At 53.1% G+C, this 22,324-nt stretch overlaps 9 protein-coding genes across 9 annotated transcripts; 4 read left to right on the top strand and 5 right to left on the bottom strand.

Annotated features, from left to right (window-relative positions):
* Positions 1-36: 36 nt before the first annotated feature.
* ALV1 (5-aminolevulinate synthase, mitochondrial) lies at positions 37-2,742 on the bottom strand. Its single transcript, XM_003844304.2, has 2 exons — positions 1,823-2,742; positions 37-1,714 (listed from the first exon to the last, which is right to left on the bottom strand). The coding sequence occupies exons 1-2, from the start codon at positions 2,304-2,306 to the stop codon at positions 186-188; spliced, it is 2,013 nt and encodes a 670-aa protein (XP_003844352.2). The 5' UTR covers positions 2,307-2,742; the 3' UTR covers positions 37-185.
* A 476-nt stretch (positions 2,743-3,218) lies between these two features.
* IAQ61_011785 (uncharacterized protein) lies at positions 3,219-4,568 on the bottom strand (the record flags this gene model as incomplete). The annotated part of the gene is made up of 1 exon (XM_003844303.2): positions 3,219-4,568. One exon carries the CDS (start codon positions 4,566-4,568, stop codon positions 3,219-3,221), a length of 1,350 nt encoding a protein of 449 aa, XP_003844351.2.
* Positions 4,569-5,087: 519 nt separating this feature from the next.
* Positions 5,088-6,626, top strand: IAQ61_011784 (uncharacterized protein; the record flags this gene model as incomplete). The annotated part of the gene is made up of 1 exon (XM_003844302.1): positions 5,088-6,626. One exon carries the CDS (start codon positions 5,088-5,090, stop codon positions 6,624-6,626), a length of 1,539 nt encoding a protein of 512 aa, XP_003844350.1.
* A 1,370-nt stretch (positions 6,627-7,996) lies between these two features.
* IAQ61_011783 (uncharacterized protein) lies at positions 7,997-12,979 on the top strand. Its single transcript, XM_066099350.1, has 4 exons — positions 7,997-9,270; positions 9,322-9,442; positions 9,490-9,926; positions 9,974-12,979. Exons 1-4 carry the CDS (start codon positions 8,961-8,963, stop codon positions 12,229-12,231), a joined length of 3,126 nt encoding a protein of 1,041 aa, XP_065950869.1. The 5' UTR covers positions 7,997-8,960; the 3' UTR covers positions 12,232-12,979.
* A 964-nt stretch (positions 12,980-13,943) lies between these two features.
* On the top strand, positions 13,944-16,935 carry IAQ61_011782 (uncharacterized protein; the record flags this gene model as incomplete). Its single annotated transcript, XM_066099349.1, has 3 exons — positions 13,944-14,140; positions 14,569-15,937; positions 16,022-16,935. The coding sequence occupies 3 exons, from the start codon at positions 13,944-13,946 to the stop codon at positions 16,199-16,201; spliced, it is 1,746 nt and encodes a 581-aa protein (XP_065950868.1). The 3' UTR covers positions 16,202-16,935.
* Positions 16,936-17,256: 321 nt separating this feature from the next.
* Positions 17,257-17,847, bottom strand: IAQ61_011781 (uncharacterized protein; the record flags this gene model as incomplete). Its single annotated transcript, XM_066099348.1, has 1 exon — positions 17,257-17,847. The coding sequence occupies one exon, from the start codon at positions 17,845-17,847 to the stop codon at positions 17,257-17,259; it is 591 nt and encodes a 196-aa protein (XP_065950867.1).
* Positions 17,848-17,868: 21 nt separating this feature from the next.
* GTP1 (GTP-binding protein 1) lies at positions 17,869-18,786 on the bottom strand (the record flags this gene model as incomplete). Its single annotated transcript, XM_066099347.1, has 5 exons — positions 18,649-18,786; positions 18,566-18,594; positions 18,490-18,504; positions 18,395-18,419; positions 17,869-18,343 (listed from the first exon to the last, which is right to left on the bottom strand). The coding sequence occupies exons 1-5, from the start codon at positions 18,675-18,677 to the stop codon at positions 17,869-17,871; spliced, it is 573 nt and encodes a 190-aa protein (XP_065950866.1). The 5' UTR covers positions 18,678-18,786.
* A 225-nt stretch (positions 18,787-19,011) lies between these two features.
* On the top strand, positions 19,012-20,667 carry IAQ61_011779 (uncharacterized protein; the record flags this gene model as incomplete). Its single annotated transcript, XM_003844297.1, has 1 exon — positions 19,012-20,667. One exon carries the CDS (start codon positions 19,012-19,014, stop codon positions 20,665-20,667), a length of 1,656 nt encoding a protein of 551 aa, XP_003844345.1.
* A 479-nt stretch (positions 20,668-21,146) lies between these two features.
* Positions 21,147-22,217, bottom strand: ERG3 (c-5 sterol desaturase; the record flags this gene model as incomplete). The annotated part of the gene is made up of 1 exon (XM_003844296.1): positions 21,147-22,217. One exon carries the CDS (start codon positions 22,215-22,217, stop codon positions 21,147-21,149), a length of 1,071 nt encoding a protein of 356 aa, XP_003844344.1.
* Between the last annotated feature and the right edge of the window lie 107 nt (positions 22,218-22,324).

Raw genomic sequence — 22,324 nt, 5'->3', positions numbered from 1 at the left:
AATGACAATAGCAGATACATCCAACGGTAATAGCAGGCAAGTAGCGTTTGTCGATTGCAAATCACAATTTGACTATACAGCTGCTCAGATCTCGAACTTTTAAATGAGTGACCAGACCAATACATGCTATATACATATATGTATTTATATATACCGGGGCCAAACACAACGACAGCCTCACATGCCTAAGCAGCAGCAGCTACAGCCTGAGCCGTAGCCTTGCGCTCGTTCTCGAGAATAGCCTCAAGCACGCCAGTCGCGCCTTGGCCTGCCTGCAACTCTTTGAAAACGGTGTCAAGTCCGAGCTGCTCGTCTGTCCACAAAGGAGGCTCTGTCACCTTTCCTGCCTCACCAACACCAATGAAACCCCCTTCGGCGGCCCATTCGCTTGTACGCTTGATATCCAACTGCGTCCAGACGGCATCCAAAGCCTTCACCAAGTGCTCGCGATATTCGCGTACGTGACCTGGTGTAGGTGTGATGCGCAAACGTTCCTGACCGACAGGCACGGTAGGATAGTTGATAGCCTGAACATAGATATCCCAATCTTCAAGGAGGAGATCCGAGGCCTTCCGCGCAGTTTCTGCGTTTCCAACAAGGACTGGGATGATATGGCTTGGGTTGGGTATCACAGGGATGTCCTTTGCATCCAGCGCGTCTTTCACAGCCCGCGTATGCAATTGCTGGAGACGTCGGTCTCCCTGGTAGTTGGCCTGGTACTCTATGGCGGCCTTGGCGCCTGCCATGGTCGCGGGTGGGAGCGAAGTTGTGAAAATGAACCCAGGTGCGAGTGACCTGATGGTGTCCACGAGCTTGGAGGAACCGGCAATGTAGCCACCAACGCAGCCATACGCCTTGCCTAGAGTTCCAGTGATTATGTCCACGCGATCTTGAATAGTGCCTTGGGGTCTGCCCGCTTTGTGTGCTTCATAATCGAGATGCTCTGCAACTCCGGCACCGTGTGGTCCGTACATGCCAACGGCGTGAACTTCGTCCAAAAAGGTGATTGCGCCATACTTTTCCGCGAGATCACAAATTTCTTCAATGGGTCCGATGGAGCCACACATGCTGTACACGCTCTCGAATGCGATGATCTTAGGATACTCGGCGGGGATGGATTGCAGTTTAGCCTCTAAATCGGCTACGTCATTGTGCTTGAACACCATCTTCTTCGCGCCAGAATGACGAATGCCCTGAATCATCGAGGCGTGGTTCATGCTGTCGGAAAGAATGACACAGTTGGGTAGCTTGCTACCGAGGGTCGCAAGTGTGGCGTCGTTTGCAACGTAGCATGACGAGAACACGAGCGCTGCTTCTTTCGAGTGAAGTTTTGCAAGCGTACTCTCCAATCCCATTGCGTGCTGATTGTGACCTGAGATGTTTCTCGTTCCTCCGGCACCTGCACCATACGTGTCGAGGGTCTCGTGCATGGACTTGAGAACTTGTGGGTTACGTCCCATACCGAGGTAGTCGTTGGAACACCACACAGTGACCTTCTCATCCTTGGACTCCTTGTGGGCGAGGGGGAATTCCTTGGCTAGGCGGTTGATGTTGTTGAAGTAGCGGTACGATTTGTCCTTGTGCTTCTTGTCCAGCTCATTGTGGTAAAAGCCCTCGTAGTCGAAATGCGAGGCCTCAACAGAAGGTGGAGCCGTAGCATGGGTCTTTTTGACGGTTGCGGGCTTCTGGATGGCGTGGGGGAAAGGCATGGAGGCTGTGTCTTGATTAGCGGTCGCTCAGGACTAGATGATCGCCTCCCATTCTTGATCACGTAGGAGGGACACGCGAGTCGATAGATTGCAAGTAAAGAATATTGACATACCCTGCTGGGCCCTCAGATTCTCGAGATCGACTGCCTGGGCCTCCTTGACGGTTGAAGTATGCAACTTGGCGCGGTTCACTCGGGAGTGGTAAGCACGAACACCGCCAAAGGCACCCGCAAGAGCGCTGTTGCCAATGCGAGCGCTCTGGACGGCAAGCGCTTTGCCCATGATGGGGCATCGACGACCAAGAACTTGGAGGTTCGACATGCTTCCTGCGCCTGGAGAGACGTCATGACCAGCGGCGGTCGTGGAGAGAGAGCGCAGAGTGGCGGGAGATGTCTTTGAGAGAAATGGACACATGGTCCTTGATTGCCGCAAAAGAGCCTCCATAATGGCGAATGCACAGCGAGAGTGTTGCTTTTTTTTTTGAAGGAAGCGCTGCGTTGACTTGGTAAATGGGGGGAGAAAGGTGTTGCTGGAAGAAAGAGAGAGAGAGAGAAGGCGGGATTGCGGCAGACTAGAGAGAAATAACTTCATGCGCATTCGGAGTAAAGTCGCATCTAAGGAAGAGTAGTAAGGGTGCCGGTCTCGGTGTCAAATGGCCGTGTTTTCATTGGCTACGGAACGGGAGTAGAGTCAAGTACTACTAGAGTAGACCATGGTTGATTGATTAGACAGTCTATGAGACTATGACAACCATAGTATGGGCCCCGTCAGATCGGCGTGAGGGGTACCGTCTTAGTACGCTTTGGCGGGAGGCGATGTGGTTGGAGAAACATCATCTGCACGGCATCAGCTAGAGTACAGTACAGTACCTACGCCGCAGATTATCTTGAATGCACGTCTATTGTCCGCTTGTGTATTCGGTATTCGTGCACCTTCACATCCACATTCATCATTCTTAAGTAGCATGTCTTGCCTTATTGCTTTTGTTGTACATCCGGAATGAGTTGAACTCGAACGAGATGTTGTGGACCGCATAACCCGCGGGATTAGAGAGTAGTTCGTCAAGACTTAAGAGTATCCACCATGGTACCCATCCAAGCCAAGTAGATGCAACCTGGAGCACAGCCCATACTAGCCTCAACGTTGATTTCGTAGTCTCTTCCCAGCTTCGGCTACTAAAGCATCCAACTTCCGCTGCCGAGGCACGCCGCGCGCATCGTACGACGACAATGAACATCGACTAGGTAGTCATGTTCTGGCGAGTGGCCAGTCGCGCGGACGCATCATGCATTGTACGGTTTTAAGGGTTTGCAAGGTTGTGGATAGATTGAATGCAGCTAGCTGACAAGGCACATTCGCCATCCTCCATCTAGATAGGAAGTGGGGCCATCGTCTGCTATGTACTCTAATCCATCGGACATCTAGACCGTTGAGTAGAAAGAAATCAAAATTTGGCTCCTGTCTTGAGGCCAGGACAACCATGTTCAGGCTACTCGGTATCTACATCTCTCAGTCTTCGTCGTCGGAGATTTCGATGATTTCCGCTTGCGACGGGCGATCGGGATGTTGCAATGCTTCTTGACTAAATGTCGTGTCCATGATTTTGCAGAGGAAGTCGTAAAAGACGTCCAAGTCCAAGGGGCTATTGCTGAGTTCATCTGAAAGTTCTCCCAAATCTGCTCTCGAAGGCGCCTTGGTGGAGTAGTCGTCGCAGTACCACCAGGAAAAGAAAAGCCTGCCAATGATCTGGATCTTGACAAAGTCCCTCTGCAGCACACCATGTATTCGAGGCTCGTCTCTAGATAGCATATTGATATAGGCCTTGATCTCTTGTCGGCACTTTGCTTTTCCGACAACTTTAAGCCGGCTGCGGATGTTTTCACGATCTGCAGCATGTAGTTCGTGGAGTGCTTTCAATACCACCCGCTTACGATCTTGGGTTTCTATCAGATCCCTCCAAAGCCATCGTCGGACTGTCGCCAGAGAAGCCTGTTCAGGTTCATCTCCATGATTGGCAGTATGTATATCCTGCAGATTCAAAGGTAGAAAGGTTGGCGTGTGCTCTTCCGCTGTAGCTGCAACCGGTGACACATAAGAGACTTCATTGGCATCGCCTATGGATGATGCAGGTGGCGATCCGAGGTCAATGATTCCTGCAGCAGCATGTTGATCTGACTGATCAACAGGAGCCAATTGTGACTGGCCGCCACGTTCCGTATCATGAATATCTCCGTCGCTGTCACTCTCAGGTGATAAGGAGTAGATTGACAGAAGCCAACTGGCCAGCTCCAGATTGTAGACTGTCATCTCCAAGTTCTTACACTGTTGACGTACTGCGTCTGAGTTGCTGCCTGGGAACTCCATGATTTCTTCACACAGTCTATCCAGACCGCCCGTATACCAGTCTACTTCCGCCTTGTACCTGCTTATCATTTGTTGGCGTTTGCCTTTACTCTCTGCATCCTCCCACATCTTCTCTGGCTCATAAACGATCCAGTCTTCCTTGGGTACGCCTGAATTGGGCTCCCATATACTCGTGTAGTGTGCTATGCTGGCATTGATGATATTGACAATCTCATCATCATCGATTTTGGAGCCCGTTGTTGCTGTTTGCGCTTCTGTTAGCTCATCTTCATCTGCTGTAGATGAGCCGCTCTCCTGGAGTAACTCGTCTTCTGGTTCCCAGCTCGCCAAATCACCATTGTCTTCTGCGCCACTGTAATTATTCCATTTCAGGAGGAAGCTCCAATCGCTGGGCTCAGCTTCGGGGCCTGATGCGTCTGCCATGGTGCGGGAAGATTCGGTCTTCTTATGAGCCCTATGTTCTGTGGATAGTTTGTGTGGAGCGTTGAGCGTCATTTGCCCGTGTGTCTGTTCTTGGGGAGCGAAGGTTTTGGATGAATGCGGTATTACAAGTCGAACCTTTCTCCTTCTTCTTTTCTGTGCGGGTTGGGGTTTGGCAGGATGGGTGAGAGGTGGCCCTGTGTTATGGCTGCAGCTGTTCTTGGAATCGCGCGACGTCATGTGAGGACGCGACGAGGGGCATTCGGACGTGAACGTGAACCCCGACCCAAGAAGCTGTACGTTGCAAGGCAGCCATTGCAGAGAAGCCAGCGAAAAGAAGCTGTGATCCCACTACTACCTGCACATGAGACGATTGTGGAGGGGGAATATCCAGAATTTCCTAAGGCACTCAGGTAGGAGTCTCGACCTTCGGCAGTAAGCGGGTCGGGACAGATTCGTCGCTAGTTAACGTCAACGTTAGTGCGGGGAGCATTTGTAAGTACCGGTATGGTACCGGTTAGTCTCCGACAAGAATCGTGAAGGTGCTGAAGGATACCACATCAATTGCACCGACAGACTGCAGTACTGACTACAATGGGTCACCCAAAGTACCCGCCGCAGCTATCTCACGATGAAGAGGCATACCTGCTCTCGAACTTGAAAGACTGGTCGATCGCCCATGGCTTAGCGGTTCGTCCAGCTCCGTCTTTTGTGCAGCAATCGCAGGACCCCTCTGGCGTACTTGCAGCGACAGCACCCGTCACTCTGTTCCCGAGTCTCTTCCCAAAGTCATGTTTCGAGGAGGGAATGGCCATTCAAAAAGCCTACAATGAGCTTTACTCGGCCATCTCTCGGGATGAGGAGTGGCTACGCGACATCATTGGAGAGCTCACTGATGTTGACGACTTTGTCGCACGGCTATGGAGAACACACCTGGAAGTGAAGAAAGAAGGCTATGTTCAGGATCTCTCTCTTGGTCTGTTCCGGTCGGATTACATGGTACACCAGGAACACGCGAAAGCGGGCTCATCTCTTGGTTTGAAGCAAGTCGAGTTCAACACAATCGCTTCATCGTTTGGTGGATTATCATCGAAGGTATCGGCAATGCACAACTATCTTCTTGGGATTGACGCTTACCCAAAATCAATGTCTTCGATCCTCAAGAAAGATTCTCTGCGTCAAAGCAAGTCCATTACCTCGCTCGCCAATGGTCTGGCTGTGGCACACAAGGCCTATGGGGCAGGGCTCTCGAACCGGCCGCTGTGCCTTTTGTTTATTGTACAAGATCCGGAAAGAAACGTCTTTGATCAGAGACACATTGAGTATGCATTGCAAGAGAGCCATGGAGTGCGCACCTTCCGCCTTCCGTTTGGAGAGACACTGTTGCATACGCGGCTCGACTCGGATCGTACGTTACTCTATACGCCCCCAGGCTCGCCATCGATGACGTATGAAGTAACGACGGTGTACTTTCGGGCGGGTTATTCGCCAGACGACTATACCAAGGAGGAGGATTGGGCCGCACGGCTTCATATGGAGAAGAGCCGAGCGATCAAATGTCCCAGCATTCTAACACATCTTGCTGGATGCAAAAAGGTACAACAAGTGCTAGCCACCCCACAGTCACCACATCTCAAGCGCTTCTTACCTGATGCCGAGGTCGCATCCCGTCTGCTAGCCACTTTTGCGCCGATATATCCACTGGACGATAGTGAAGCTGGACAGCAAGCAAGGGAACTCGCCACCAACCCCGCTTCAGCTGCTCGCTATGTTTTGAAGCCACAACGCGAGGGCGGGGGAAACAACGTCTATCGAAAATCGATCCCGCCGTTCTTGGAAAAGCTCCCGACAACGCATTGGCCAGCGTACATTCTGATGGAGATGATTGAGCCCCCTCCTCTGCAGAATGCCATTCTGCGTAATGGAGAAATTCAGAGCGGGGGCGTCATCTGCGAGTTGGGTGTGTACGGAGTGTGTCTCTGGCGACACGGTAGCGGCGAGGAGAAGAAGGGGGAGATTGTCGAGAGCTGGGAGGCGGGCTACCTGTTGCGCACCAAGGGCGATCAAAGCGAAGAGGGCGGCGTGGCTGCTGGGTTTGGGGCAGTAGATAGCTGTTGCTTGGTGGATGGTTAAGGGCCTTGGTGTGCAGATTGGTGCGGCTCGGCAGTCAACTCCCTCCGTCAGCGTCAATTTACCTAGTTTGCTGATGAAAAGACAATTTGACAAGCGACACGAAGATTTGCCCGAGAATGCCTCCCACTCACACATGCGTACGTAGGTTTTCATCTGGGAGATTCGGGACCCTGGATAAGTGCGAAGAGCATCGACAGTTAGATTGTGAGACGGAATCAGCAAGGGGGGTCCTTTTTTCGCTCGTTACGAGAGTGGGCGGAAGGGAAATGCTTAAGTATTGGAAGGCTTGCGCCCACAATGTCAACCCTGCCAATGGTCATGGTATGTAGAGAGTAGGTAGCAGGTTGATGAAAGAGGGTGGTGGTGTAACCCCTGTCTAAGACTTGTTGTGATGGTAGTACTAGCAGCTAGGTATTTGCGAAGGGGGGGAGGAGGGCTTACAGGATGATCAGCCACCCCCCCCTCCCCATGCCAATGGTGGGTGCTTGTCACTTGGTTTTTTTTTTTAAGTTTATGCGTTTGCGGGCATTACAACTGGGAACAGCAATGATTTTGTCGACGAATCCTAGTCTGTTAGCAGTAGGTATGCCTTGTAGATACCCAACTGTGTGCTCGGGAGCGCTAACGCTTGTGGTGTACCGGTATGGACCGGTAGGTAGGTACCGGTAACGTACTCATGCGGTCGGGTAGTTTGAGTATCATGTGATTTGCCACTGCTACATCCTGGCTGTATTGATGGCACAAGACAAGTAACGTGATCCTCAAACTAGCCGAGATTACTAGTACAAAAACCCCTCTCTCTCTTCCCGTCCCGAAAGCGATACAAAATAGCGTGAACGGGATCTTCGGCACATGCATGGAGGGAGCGATGGTCATGGGTAGGCAGGCCGATCAGTGCCAGTGCATCTCGCGATGCCAACAGTGTAGTGTACCGGTATCTACCATGGTATGTGCTGTAGTATATGTACCTGCGTACAGATGGCAGAGCGCATAGGTACACCCAAGAGTGCCTTGATTGTGCACATCTTGCTTCTTTTCCAATCCATGCCATGTCTCTGACAGACTCACCCTTGCCGTGTAGAGTAGGTAATTGTATTTGTACCACCACAGCGATCAAACTATATTTAATGATGAGAGCGGGGCGGCCGAGGAGAACAGAGTTATGCATGTACGCTCAAGTTTAATGCAAAGCATGGGGGGGAAAGCTCGACAAAGCACCCCTGAGAGCGGAAGGCGCAGCCCGCAGCCCTACCGGTATCGAATTGCCTTGTCCGGGTCCACGTGCGCCATCTTGGAACGCGTCCACTTGATTCACCCACATTTGCTGCTTTCTCCCTACCTACTACCTACTCCTAGTACATAGGTACATACACACTTGTTTACAGTAACAGGACGCGTCGCTACTTACTCTGTATGGACTCTGTATGTCGTGGCGGCTGCTGCTGCTGCCGCTGCTACGACATGGGGTACCATGGCATTTTTATCACATACATCGCCATGTTCATCATGCAAATAAATGCATGCATGCCCCATCACACCCGGCCACACACGTCTCACCAGGTACCCAGTCCTGCAATCCTGCTGTCTGAGCCGGTCCACCATCTCTCTCTCTCTCTCTCTCACTCTTTCTCTTCTCCCTTCATGTCTTGGGCAAAGTCAGCAGCGGCGGCACTGTAGCTGGCCTCATTGGCTGCTGGCCTTGTTTTGCGTCGAGAGAGTTGAGAGCTAGGCAACCTGTTTACCAGAGCGGACAGTGGCTTGATGATTGCAATCTCCCTCTCTCGGCTATCCCAAAGACCAAGCCACGCCAATGACAGTCTGACACTCTGCCTCCACGGCTACTTTCTATACTAGTTCCCGGAAAGAGATGCCACCAGGCCTCGACGACTTCTCCATGCTTCAGCCTGCCGGATTAAGCCTCTCGCTTCACGAAACGGGTTGAGAATCCTGTCCAGCTGTGCCGATATATGACATAGTGGACGTCTCCCGGTATCTACCCTGGCTTGCCCTTTCCTACTTGGTCCTGCTGCATCCTCTTGCCAACACCTCCACCACTTGCTTGTCCTGCTTGTCTCAGCCGACCACTTACTTTCCTTGACACTGACACTGCGATAACCACACCCACAGTCTTTACCTAACCCCCCTCTCTGCTTCTTTCTCCAGCCGGTTATCCTACCACTGCGCTTGTTGTCTTCGCTACGAGTAGCTACCCCTCGCGCCTTCCCTCTTCAACGTACTAGGACCTCTATCGAGCCCTCGAGGACATAATCTTAATACACCCATGGCATTACTTGCCTATTGACCTATTACCGACAAAACTAATAATCTGGCACTATGCGCCCGTCCCTACGTTCTTTCATTACATTCTTCGCGCTCCTTTTTTGTATACATGCAGTGGCGGCGGCACCTCATGCTGCTGTGCGCCGGCAAGACGACAGTCAGGCTGAGATTCGGTCAGGAGGTGACATCACTTCTGCTCGACCTACCGTCACTCCATCGCCGTCAGGGACAAGACTAGATTCGGCTCCCACTCCTTCAACAACACCTTTATCAATCAGTCCATCAGAGGCACCGACTTTGAGCACCACGAGTCATGTATCAGCTACATCTACTGTCGACCAGTCCATCCCTCAGAGTACTGCCGGTATGTCTTTTGACGATGAGTAGCATATATCTTCTAACTGTCATCTTGTAGATGCTGCTCCCGATAACCCATTACCCATTCAGCCTAGACTCAATCCTGCCATGGGACTGACTGGCGTTGTTTTGCTCATCAGTGGCTTAGTGTATGCCATTATTGGGATCAAGAACAAGTGGTACGCAGTATGGTTCACTCCCCCCAACGGATACTGATCACGCCTAGGGTATATGTGTTCGGATCTGCAGCATACCTCACCGCACTCTCAGTATCAGTCTTGATCGTATACTTGATGAGTCCGCCAGTGTCCAATGCAGTACAAGGCGCTTTTTTCGTGGCAGCTTTCGTCACGGGACTCATTTTTGGCGCCTTGTCATTGGTCTTTGCAGACATCACTGAAGGCTTTGGGTGTTTGCTGGGCGGATTCTGCCTCAGCATGTGGTTCCTCAGTCTGAAAGAAGGTGGACTGATCACGTCGACTACAGGCCGTGCCATCTTCATCGGTTGTATGAGTGCTGGAAGCTACTCCTTGTACTTCAGCCAGTACACGCGGAACTACGGTCTGATCGCCTCTATTGCTTTTTCGGGCGCTACGGCTGCCATACTTGGCATCGACTGTTTGGCCAGCTCGGGCTGGAAGGAATTTTGGCTATATCTATGGAGTATGTCTTTGCCTCAATCAGATTTACCCGCCACTAATCCCATATAGGTTTGAACGATGGTGTATTTCCCCTTAATACCAACTCTTATCCCCTGACCAGGAATATCAAAGCTGAGCTGGCAGGCATCGTCATCATCGCTTTGTTTGGCGTGATATCACAGTTACGTGTATGGAAGCTGGTGCAAGAACATCGTGCGAGCAGTGCTGCGCAGCAACTTGAGAAGCAAAAAGATCAAGAACGCGAAGACGAGGCTCATGGGCGCAAAATCGAAGACGAGGTCCAAAAGGAGCGAAAGCAATGGGAAGCTGCTTACGGCAACGGCAACGGCGAAAAGAATACAAAGGCCTCTAGCATCAGATCATCCACCGTTGGGCCCAAAGGATCGACTAGCATTGGGGAGACGGAACTCTCTGGGAGCGAGAGGATGGAAATGGTTGACTTGACTAAACGTGAGCTTACACAGACCACCCATGGTGATCCACATGCAGGTACTACAATCACTGTCGGTGTTCTCAGCGATGATGACGACATCCGCCAGATTGATGATTCGGGAAACCCAGTGGAAGCGCAGACAGCCCATGCTGGACCGATGGAAACGAAGAGTAGCGAGCCAGCATCAGCGCCACCACCACCTCCGGTAGTAGTACCTCTTCCGTTTACTGTGCCGACCGAAGATGACGCCAATAGCGCAGATGATAACGCATCTGTATCCGCAATTCCGGACTCTGACCAAGCTAGCGCCCACAGTACCAGGCTTATGTCGAAACGGATCTCAGATATGTCGGCTATGAAGTTTCGAGCCTCGTGTGATGCCACCTACTCGCAGGAAGATTTGATAAGCGGAGAGGCTGATGACGACCTAGCATCGTCGGTTGCGGCTACGTTGGACGATGACAACGATGCCATTTCGTCGCGTCCAATAACTTCTCCTGTATCACCTTTGGACGCCCAACAGCCAGTAATCCCTGAAGGTCCCGATGTCTCGGTACAGCAGGCAGAAGACAAGTCGGCTGCAAGTCAGGCAGCGAGCAATCGGCCGCCGAAGGAAGAAGGTGAAGCAACAGATAAGCCTGCCCTCGACACTGTACCTGAAGTTCCAGCCTCGCAGATGAGAGCTGGACAATCCTTGACAACTAGCATCAAATCCGGACCAGATGAGTTATCGAACGGAGGATCAATCCGTCGGGAGTCGCGAATACAAGCTGACACGTCATCACCTGGAACTAATGAAGATGAAAAAGATTCCGATTCGAAGCAAGCGAAATCGGTGGCATTGACGCAAGTAGAACGCGCCGAGTCACACGTGGGCAGCTTAAGGGATGGATTACTAACCACAAAATTGTCCAAGGTGGCACAGTCGTACCGCACGAACGAATGGGCCAAGCATCTGGAAGTGGCCGAAAAGCCCACTCTCGACGAACTGGAAACGCCAGATTCTCCAGGCATCGCCCTTTCTAAAGGATTCCCACAAGAGACACCTGCACCGGTCAGTGAGGAGCTAGCATCATCATTGCTGGCGAGTAGCAGGTCTTCAAGAAGAATATTACCCGAGGAGAACGCGCAGGAAACTGGCAGCCAGGGGTTGATTCGATCGGGTTCAAAATTCTCGCTGAATTCACAGAAGAGACAGCGAGCGTTAAGTCAATCACCGGCTGCCCCATCTTTGGGTAATCTCTCACGATCCAACTCGAGCGTTCATGTCGACGTGCTCGCCCCTTTACCGAGCAATACATTGCTGGGAAAACGAGAGTCTCTTATAAAGAATCGGGTGTCGTCTCAGTCCTTGACGCCCAAATCGTCGGCAGCGAACCTCTTGGTGGATCAGAAGGAAATGGACAACATGACTCTGGCCCAACGACGACAGATTTTACAGCAGCAGAGTGGGATCTCTCTGCTCCAGCACCAGACGTCGATGACCTCTCCACGCCGAGGGCCTCCATCGGCATCCCAGAAGTGGCAGACGAAAGGCTGGTCTGCACAGAGCCCACCGGTTGGATTTGATTCGCACCAACCCAAACGGAGCAGTAGTTCTCAATCAAGCCAAAAGCGAGAGCAACTCTACGCAGGATGGAGGGATAGTGTGCGAGATGTGACGCCTCCTCAGACGGCAGTCTTTATTGTGGAACAACAGCGGCAGGTCTTGCTGAATGAGAGGCGGCAGAAGGAGATGGAGCGACAACAGCGTGAATTGCAACGACAACAGCGGGCGTCTCAGATGGAGAGTATGATGCGTAGCGGGCAGATGCTGGACGCTCATCGAGAGGCGATGCGCAAGATGCAGGCAGACGCGAACAAGCGAAGCTGAAAGGGGGTGCAGTGCAGGGCGATGACGACATGTGGTATGTAGGTACATGGTATACAAGTGCTTTACCAGGGGGACCAATGAGGGAGTGGTCGGGATCAGGTAAGTGCTTTTACTTGATTTTTTTTTTCTTTTTTTGCATGGAAATACAGGTGGCGCGTGGTGGTCGGGAAAGGAGAGAGATATATATATACCCTGGGCTTACTAGATGGAGAGAGATTCAGTTCTACGAGAATAAAGCTTACGACAGCGTTGGGTATATGCGAAGTGTATTCGGCCTTGTCTTGGAGGCTACGTTGCCCAAATTGATTGTACTATGTAAATGAAGGGGAAGGGTGTGATGTGTAATTACAGGACATTCTCAAGGCCAATGTTGGCCGCCAACGATGATGAGTCGCGGTAGAGGACGACGCCGTTGAGAGGCGTGAGGGGGGGGGGGGTTCGAAGCCAGGGGGTCTGGACCCAAATAACAGTGTGCCTGCATTGGAGTAGAGCGGTATGATGACGATGACGATGTTCATGTCCAGATAGCCATTTCGGTATCTCAGTCACATGGATACACACACCACACGCAACTCAGCGTCAGAAGTACTAAAAGGGGGGGGTTCCGATGGCAAGCCCCAAGCACCCGGTCGATCAAAGTGAGGCGCTAAGCGAGACTAAGATCATGTCATGTTGAAGCGAAGCGAGGAAGGATAGAGGATGAAAAAAGCAAAAGAGAAAGGGAAGGGAAAAGGTGGCTTGGGCCCGGGGGAGTGGGTGTGTGTGTGTGTGTGTGTGGAAGGGTGATGGTGGCTTGCGTACCTGCATACAGTATGTACTAGTACGATAAGTAGAAGGCTGTGATGTGATGTGGTGTGGGGGCGTGGGCAATCAATGCATGAAGTGTTGGGAGCTTCGCCCTGACGATGCCTACTACTATGCAGGCAGTGCACTCCTACAACAGACATTGGGACTTGGGACCAGGGAATCGCGATGGGGTGGGGCCATCGGCCTGACTCTGAATCTTGAGTTTTCTATTGTAAGCACACACTGTACCTCTACATGCAACAGAGGCATGGTAAACACAGTACGTACTAGCTACTCTGCCGGTACCTACTGTAGACGTGCCGTGACTGGCCACGGATAGGGCGGATACGATATGCGACATTCTTTTTACCCCCCCCCCCCCCGGCAAAGATCGGTCGCATGCCAAAAGTGTGCATAAACACAATCATCACTCACAATAGCAGAACGGGCCAAAGCACCAGCCATCGGAACTCGCAGCCTTGGCTCGCCGACGGTCGTGTTCGGATGGGGAGGGAAGAGGGCAAGCGGCAGGAGATTGCTGGGCTTGTGGTGGGTGCGGGGCGCTAGACATTATAGAATGTTTGTTCTGACGGGGGGGGGGGGGGAGGGTTTGTTGTGGTGTCAACGTCGCACGTTCTGTGGTGGTGGTTGGGGGTCCATGTGTTTCATGGGATGGGGTGCGGTGTAGGTGCTGGTAGGTAGAGTAGTACATGGTGTAGAGTAGTACATGGTGTAGAGTAGAGTAGAGTGGTGAGCAGTAGTGCACGACAAGAGTGTCATTGTGGGAGTGGCGGGCAACCACTGTCGTCAGTGGTGATGTGATGGTCCTTGGCTAGGATGGCTGTCAGGCTGGCCGTGGGCGAGAGGTGTCGCACAGGGGCCATGCATGTGCACTGTGACTGACTTGCTCTGGGGTCACGGTCATCATGGTCATGGCTTGCTCCCTCTGTCGCTGTTGTTATTGTTGTCGTCGTCGTCGTCGTCGTCGCCGTCAAGTACAAGAAGGCGGGAGTGACCCGGATCGCCTGACCAGCAGCGAGAAGCGAGAAGCAAGAAGCAAGAAGCGAGAGAACAGAGAAAACGAAGAACAAGCGAAGGCAAGAGGAGAAGAGAAAAAGCGAGAGTGAGTGACAGACAGACACAGACAGAGAGAGAGAGAGAAAGAAAGAAAAGGACGAGTCTTTGGCAAGCAAAGTGGAGTTGTTTGTGACCAGGCAGTTTGTGAGACGCAGCGGCCTTTTTTTTTTTTTGGTTGCCCATTATTGTTTGTGCATGGAACTTATGGTGTTGCAGATCAGTTCTCTTTCTCCGCACGCAACAGATCCGCCGTCGCCGTCCTTGTCCTGTGCTGTTGCTGTCTTGTCTTGTCTTGTCCTGGGCTTTTTGAGACGTTGAGTTGCTGCATACTACCTACTACAACACCACCTCACGAGAGACTACGACGCCAACTTCCAACGTGTCTGTCCTGCCTGGTGCTGCACTGCTTGAACGGCACCCGGGTTCAAACTTACAGTGGTAGACTGGACTGCAACGACCTAATAGCACACAGAGTGAACTGCTGGGACTGTCGTCGCTGCAGCCGCCAGCCAGCCAGCCTGACATTGCTCGCTCTGGCCCGCATGGACCACGTTCCCCTAGCAGCCGCAGCCTCACCACCCTCGCCCTCAACACCACGCCGCCCGTCATCACGGCGCCTCCACGCACCCCCGCCGCTTCGTCTGCGCCGTCTGCGCCGCCTGCTTCCTCGACACTGCCATCCTCCTCAGCGCCTGCCCGCTGGTCGCTGACGAACCGTCTCTTCAGCCTCAACCTGCGCTCGCCGCCCCCGCGCCCGCCAGCCTCGCGTCTCTGGAACCCCGTCAACTCCTCACCACGCACCCTCGCCATCCCCCATTCCCCCCATTCCCCACCACCAGTATCGCCACAGCAGCGACGGCAACAGGCCTCCCCGCGTGCCGACAACTACCAACACCACAACTACTACTATCCGAATCTGCCCGTGCAGGTGCAGCCCACTCATCTCGACAACCGCGACGAATACCCGCTCCTCACCCTCCCCCAGCGCCGCCAGAGCCGCCAGAGCCCTGCGCCGTCGTCCCTCGTCGTCCAACGTTCCACGGGCGAAGAGAGCATCGCCGGTCGCACGAGCATTGGCCTGCCCAGGAGCCTGCCCACCGCCTCCCAGCCGCCCACCCCGGGTCCTGCTTCTGCCATGTTTCCTGCATCTGCCCGTCATGGGGAGCCTCCTGGTGCGCCCCTGCATGCGGCCACTGACAAGGACGTCGACGTCGACCCTGCCCAGGACGACAAGGACCTTGAGCTGGGCACCGCCCTACCCTCCAAACCCAACCATTCGCGCGTCTCCCTCCCCGACTCGGGCAGATCGTCCATGGCCTCGCGTTCAGGCTCGGGTCGGCGCGACGACAACAACAACAACAACAACAACAACCACGACGACGACGACGACGACGACGACGATGCCGCCTCCGAGTTCCCTTGGGGTCCCTCGCACCCATGCTTTCCACATCCCAACCCCCATGTCCCGTTGACGTCGGACCTGTACAACACCACACGCATCATCCGCATTAAGAGAGACTGGATGATCAAGGGCGACCTGGCCCCGAACTTTGCCAACCTGTACCCGGAGATTCTCGATCCCCTCATCTCGGAAGACGACTTTCGCCTGCTGATCAAGAAGATCAACGACACCTTGATCGATGCCTTTGACCCCTTTACCTTTCGCGCATGGCTCGATGCCGTCATGGGCGTGGCCACCTTTTGGCTGTGGGACGATGCCGGTCTGACGGGCGTCAAGAAGAAACTAGCCGACCTCGAATCCTGGATAGAGAGCTGGAACCAACACGTCGGGGCCAAGGAATCTGTCCAGATTATTTCCCTCCGCCGCACAGGCTACCTGACCGTACGTCTATGCACTCCTCCCCACCTCCTCTCTAATGACACACTCATCAGCAGCTTTGCTAACATGACCCCTCTTTCCCTCCAGCTCGACTTCCAAATCCCAGACCCCCATCTCGGCCCAGACACGGGTTCCCGGCCCAACACGCAGGAAGAAAGCCAGTACAACCACTCGCCCAACCGCCAAAATCATTTCTCGCCCCACTCCCACTCTCTCACGCCCACGCTCCAGGTCAATTCGCAGCCCCAGCCCGTCGACGCACGCTGATGACGGTCATCTCCCTACCTCGCATCTCGCACCTCACACCTCGCACCTCGCTCAACCTGGACCCGTACGGCCGCACTCGAGCTACAACAGTCCGTGTGCAGTTTAGAATCTTCTTCGTTTTCCCCTTGTTCTTACTAGACTTTTCCTTTTTCTTCTAATGTCTTTTCTTACACGACCTTGGAGTTTGGCATAGCATAGCCCGGCTGCGTGTTGGGCTTGGGCCCTGTTGTGGAGATTGTGCATGGTGTGTGCGGATGGAACGCAGGAAAGGAGAGGGGAGAGGACAGTAGAGGAAAGAAGACGGGGTGGGGGAGTCATGTATTGCATTGCGTCTTTTTATGTTTCCTCGCCTCTCTGTTATCCCGTCTTTTTCTTCTTCTTTCTCACCTCCCTAACTCATCCTCTCCCTCTTGCTTTCTCCCTCTCTCCGTCTCTCTTACAGTCCCACACTTTGATATGTATATACGCGGACAAGCAGAGGGGTTTTTTTCTTTCACGACGACGGAAATTACTAACTACACTACACTTACACTAGCCATGATGAATGCCGATGCCGAATATCGAATGCCGAATCCTGCAGTCAGGCCAGGGGGAGCAAAAAGTCTGTCTTGTTCGCTGGCTGGTCTTTGTTTGTTTGGGTTGTTTTTATTTAGCGGGTGTGAAAGGTGTGGGTTTTGTAATTTTTTTTTGGTTTTTTGGCTTGTTTTTTTGCGCCGTTGGGGCTGCTTTTTTTTTGTGTTTTCGATACCCATGTTGAGTTTGTGCGGTGTTTTGTTGGTGTTGTGGGGGTTTGTGGGGGTGGGGGTGGGAGGGGAGGGGGATGTGATGGAGATGGAGGAGGGGAAGGAGGAGAAGTAATATTTGTTGCAGTGAATATATCATTCTACACTTGATTCTGCACATGAGATGTTTCTTGTATAGCTTGATGCATGATGTAGATTAGGTTGTCGGATACTTTCATCTGCGGTTTAGAATGTATGCTTTGGTGGGGTTCATCATTTCAGAGGACATGTATATATATCTACTTTGACAACACCTTGCCAGAAACACAAGGCTCATTTGGCCACTATACTAACCACATCCTCATCACAAACCACATGCCCCAACCCCACCCTCTGCGGCACATGTCTCGCACTCGCCCCCCACACCAACGCATGCTTGAACGACTCCTTGAGCGACCGATGCACCTGATCACAAACATCCTCAATCGTGCTCCCATGCCTCACAATCAGCGCCTCTGAAAAATCCGGATCCTTCCCCTTCCTCTTCGTATAAATCCGAATCAGACGCAACTCCTGCCAGCAGCGATCAACGACGTCGTTGATGCCCAAGTCGAGTTCGCAGCTCATGACGACGGTGTGGGGTTCGCGCGCGAGGGCGTCGAGGTGGGGGAGGCCGATGGAGTCGATTTTGTTGTAGACGTAGAGGCATTTGATGTATTTTCGGTGGTCTTTCATGATTGTGTCGATGAAGTCGTCGACAGTGGCCGAGTCGTCGCGGATGAGGACTTCGCAGTTGAGCATCTTGTAGTCTTTGAGGATGTTGTAGACCATTTTTTCGTCGAGGTATTTGGGGGGGTTTGGAAGTTGATTTTCATTCCGCCTGCTTTTTTGGGCTTGAGGTAGATGTTGCTGGGTTTTCATCATGTTAGGCTGGCTTGCTTGTTTTCATGTGTAGCAGACGAGTGTCTTGAGGGCATGTTTGACGTACGGTGGTTCGCGGTTCAGTCTGATGCCTACGGCTTCCAGTTCGGCCTCGAGTAACCGTCTTTGCTCAGCCTTCTTCGTCGCATCAAGAATCATGCAAATCAAATCGCTCGTCTTCGCCGCACTGATAACCTGTCTCCCCCGTCCCTTGCCCTCGGCCGCCCCCTCGATAATACCCGGGAGATCGAGCACCTGAATCTCCGCACCACCATACTCGAGCACGCCGGGAATGGCCGTCAACGTGGTGAAGGAGTACGCCGCCGCCTCAGACTTGGTCTTTGTGATTCTCGAGAGAAACGTAGACTTTCCGACAGAGGGGAAGCCAACAAGGGCTATACGCGCATCACCTGACTTGGACACGTCGAAACCACTTCCGCCACCACCACCCGCGCCTGGACCGGGCTCGAGAAGTTGGGCACGCAGGCGCGCGAGTTTTCTACCCTGTTCAGTGTCTGGATGCTGTATCATGGAATGTGGTACTACCTACCCTTTGAGAAGACCGAGATGGTATTCTTGAACCTCAGGTCAGTACGGCCAATCGTGTGGGTTTTGCATGCTCAATGGTTCCTCGTAGTATCGTACCTGTAGCCTTGTTCTCTACAAAAGAAATTAGCCACCCATTCATTCAACATCCATCTTGAACAAAAAATTCACTCACTCTGCGTCCTCCTCATCTCATCCTCAATCCTGGCGGGGCCGTTAGCGCTTGGCAGATTGAAACTTTACAAAATCTTGTCCCACTCTTTGATCTTCTCTGTAATGTTCACCATCTTGGCGGCTTATTTTTCCCACGCTCTTTGTATTGCAAAGGAGAAATTACAGGCCGAGTAAAGAGGGTGCATGTGTTTGCGGGCGTTGCGCGGATGCCGCATCACGATGGAAGAGGTTTGGTGTTGGAGTCTTGCGCGAGTACCCCTTGTAGCTTAGCGCAGGCCTTGCCGAAGCCATCATCTCGTGCGTCATGCTGGTCACCATCAAACGCCACTTCATTACTCTGCTTGTTTGTTTTTTGGGCGGTGGTTGTGTTTGTCTCTTCCCTATGTCTGGCATCGCTTGATCTTGCGCAATCTTCCTTTTTCAGACCTTTCCAGGACCTAACTGGACATGTCATTCGCGCCGTCTGACCCCTGGCCTCGCTCTCATCATGATCTTCTGGAGCAATACTACGCTGAATATGAAAGGCAAATCGCGTCTGGAGAATACAGGCCTTTTTTGTATCCCTGGGGAATGCTTGGTGCTTTGGTAGCTATTGTCTATCTTTTAATACCGCACCAAGACCGTCCATGGCTCCGCCACTGTAGATACCTGGTCTTTGCTTGGGTCACTGGATTCGCAATATATACAGTACTCTATACTAAAGCTAGACTGATTGCACCAAGCTTCGGTGTTGGCTTGCTCAGCGCGTGGAGTGTAGTCTGGGTTGGGGCAATCTTGATTTGTAACGATGCTCAGGCCGACTTCATGAGGATCGAGAAAATGAGAGGTGTATTCGGTGCCCCCACCGACAAACCGAAAGAGAAGGATACCATCAACCATACAGAGTCTCCCCATGAAGGGATTTCAAAGCACGAGAACGGAGATGTCAAGCTTTCCCTTTCAAAAGCCACAGCAGGACCCTCGGACCGCGACGGCCAATTCGCATGGCAACCCTACCCCCTCACCCCCTTCATAGAACGCCTAGACTGGGTCCTCGACCTATTCTGCAACTTCCGCGGCGCAGGCTGGAACTGGCGCACCTCTGCGCTCCCCCCACCCCCAAAATGGATCCAAGAACAACTCCGCCAAAACTGCGGTCCCAACACACCAAAACACTCCTTCAAGACGCACGCCGGCCAGGCGAAATCCTACACCACACGCTCCCAACTCATCCAAGCCAACCTCAAAGCTCTGCTCAAAGGCTACCTCGCCCTCGATGCACTCAAAACACTCATGATGTGGGATCCTTACTTCTGGGGTCTGGTAGATCACACCCCATCTCCATCCTCACACCTCCCTTTAACCCTCTACTTCCTCCTCCACCACCACCACCCCCGCATAACACACATCTACCACCTCCTCCTCTCCATGCTCGCCGTCAAAACCGCCCTCGAAACAATCTTCACCCTCGGTCCCCTGGCCTCCTGTATCCTACCCACCCCCTACCGCCACACCGCCCGCACCCTCCCTTTCCTCTACCCCACACCCTGGGGCCCCTTCTCCACCGTGCTCGACCACGGCCTCGCAGGCTGGTGGAGCAACTGGTGGCACCAAACCTTTCGCTTTGCCCTCGACCAGCCCAGTCGCGTCCTGCGCGAGCACTGGGATTTGCACAAACACTCCCTGCGCTCGAGACTCCTTCAGCTGGTCACGGCGTTTACGGTAAGCGGCATCTTGCACGCTACCGCTAGTTCCACGATTTCAGGACCCTCGCGGCCTTGGTCTGCCTCTTTTGCGTTTTTTGCCGTACAGGCCCCGGCTATCTTGCTAGAAGGTTGTGTGAGGCGTGCGCTTGAGAGCTGTGGGGTTGGTAGGAGAGTGCCGCGGTGGGGCAAGCGTGTGCTCACGTTGATCTACGTGCATGTGTGGTTCTACTCTACGGCGCATTTGCTGTGTGATGATTTTGCGCGGGGCGGGATTTGGCTGTTTGAGCCGGTCCCCGTGTCGGTGTTTCGGGGCTTGGGGTTTGGGGCGGATGAGAGGGATGGGTGGTGGTGTTGGGGTGGGCCGTTGGTGAGGTGGCATCGTGGGGAGCGGTGGTGGGATACTGGGATTGCGTTTTGAGTTTCTCGAGGGGAGTTGTGGACTCACTGATTATCTCATGTTTGCGTTGCATAGCGAGGGCTTCGAGGTTGATACTTGTTTTGGATTCCGAAATATGGATATATAAACACGTGTGTATTCACGTGCGGTAGAACTGGGTGTAGATTAATTATTGATAAATTGCTCTTCCATTACATTACATCAGTCGTCCGGACAAATCGCCAATGTCTGTCGCATCTCATGCTATTGTACTCCCTAAGCGCCAGTCTTAAAAGTGAGACAGCCAACTCCGACTGAACTCTGTTACCAATCCATTGTGTGGCGGCAAGTGCCCGTCCTCCTACCTCCACTTCCCAACACGCCAAAATAAAAATACCATGTACACGCCAGAATGCGGTGCTGGCCTCCAGCGAGCTCCATCGACCCGCGAATGCCTCTCGTCCGACCGTGACCAAGTCTCGTAACGGCATCAAGCCGTTTTCCCAAGGGGATGGATGGAATCATTGGACCTTCTTGCTCTCCGGTTCGCCCTGGTACGAGCGGTCGTTTTCGCCTTCGACTTGCTCGACCATCATGTCGACGGCCTTTGCCTGCTTGTTCCACTCGTCCTGGCACATTTTGAGTTCTCGTTTGAAGAGCTCATCGTTGGGCTTCCTGTAACTGCCTCCGAGACGGTCCCAGAGGGTGGTGAATTGTCCGTAATTGTAGTTGAAGTACAGGTGGTGCATGGTGTGGCAAGCGGCGCCGTTGATGATCGGGGAGTTGTGGGCGTACTCGCCGTCGTGGATCAAGACGGTCCAGATGTTGACGAAGACGAAGAAGGCGACGCTAGCAATCTTGGAGAGTGGGAATAGGAAGGGGAAGATATGGTAGGGCAGACCCTGGGCGTAGCCGTCGATAGGGTGGAAGGCGTGCGAGGCAAAGGGCGTAGGCATGATCCACTTGTGGTGTGGCTTGTGGATGTGTTTGTAGACCATGGGGTGATGTAGGCCCCGGTGGATCCAGTAAATGCAGAGGTCGGTGAAGGCGATGAAGAAGGGAATCTGAAGATAGTCGTACCAGCGCCCGGGGCCTTCTTCGGTTGTGTCGTAGAGCTTCGAGTAGCCGCGCACCTCGGCGAGGAACCAGGGGACGGTGAAGATGGCCATGATGGGGAAGGCAATGTTGGCCTGCTTCATCTCCAGCTTGATCTGATGCTTGAGGTATCTTGGGTGGTTGAAGGTGGCCTTGTCAAAGACGAGCAGGTATGACAGGCCGGCGAAGAGATAGTAGACGCAGACACCGAAGAGCCATGTGATGAGGTAGAGTGTCAAGGCCTGTCTCCGCCAGTCGTCGCGTGGCCATGAGCTCATGTAGGCATATTTGGATGGTTCAATGGAGAAGTACTTGGTGGCGGGCTCGTACTGCCACGAAGCGTGCGGAAGCGCGTAGGCGGTGGGCTCCTGCCGTATACTCGAGAGTGTTGCGTTGGCTGTGGCATTGGCTGTGAAGGAGGATGCTTGCGCAGGAAGCAATGTGGCGTAGAGGGGGTCGAAGAGGAAAGTGTCGCACACTTCCAGGACAATATCCATGTTGGCCGGTGGTTGCGGCGAGAAAGCCCTCGTCGTCGATTGGGGAAGGGCTGTCTAGGTACGGGAACACAGGCTGTGATGCACAGTAGGGCCGCGGGCAGTCCCTA

The sequence above is a fragment of the Plenodomus lingam genome (assembly GCF_022343315.1).
Source record: "Plenodomus lingam strain CAN1 chromosome Unknown scaffold_20, whole genome shotgun sequence".
Classification (NCBI taxonomy): domain Eukaryota; kingdom Fungi; phylum Ascomycota; class Dothideomycetes; order Pleosporales; family Leptosphaeriaceae; genus Plenodomus; species Plenodomus lingam.
The sequence above is the reverse complement of the archived record's forward strand: the minus strand, read 5'-3'. Positions and strand labels throughout refer to the sequence as shown.

Coding starts and splice junctions, on each gene's coding strand:
- ALV1 (XM_003844304.2), bottom strand. CDS start 2,306: ATGCGCATGAAGTTATTTCTCTCTAGTCTGCCGCAATCCCGCCTTCTC. Junction 1,715..1,822: donor GAATCTGAGGGCCCAGCAGG/GTATGTCAATAT, acceptor ATCAAGACACAG/CCTCCATGCCTTTCCCCCAC.
- IAQ61_011783 (XM_066099350.1), top strand. CDS start 8,961: ATGCGCCCGTCCCTACGTTCTTTCATTACATTCTTCGCGCTCCTTTTT. Junction 9,271..9,321: donor CATCCCTCAGAGTACTGCCG/GTATGTCTTTTG, acceptor GTCATCTTGTAG/ATGCTGCTCCCGATAACCCA. Junction 9,927..9,973: donor ATTTTGGCTATATCTATGGA/GTATGTCTTTGC, acceptor AATCCCATATAG/GTTTGAACGATGGTGTATTT.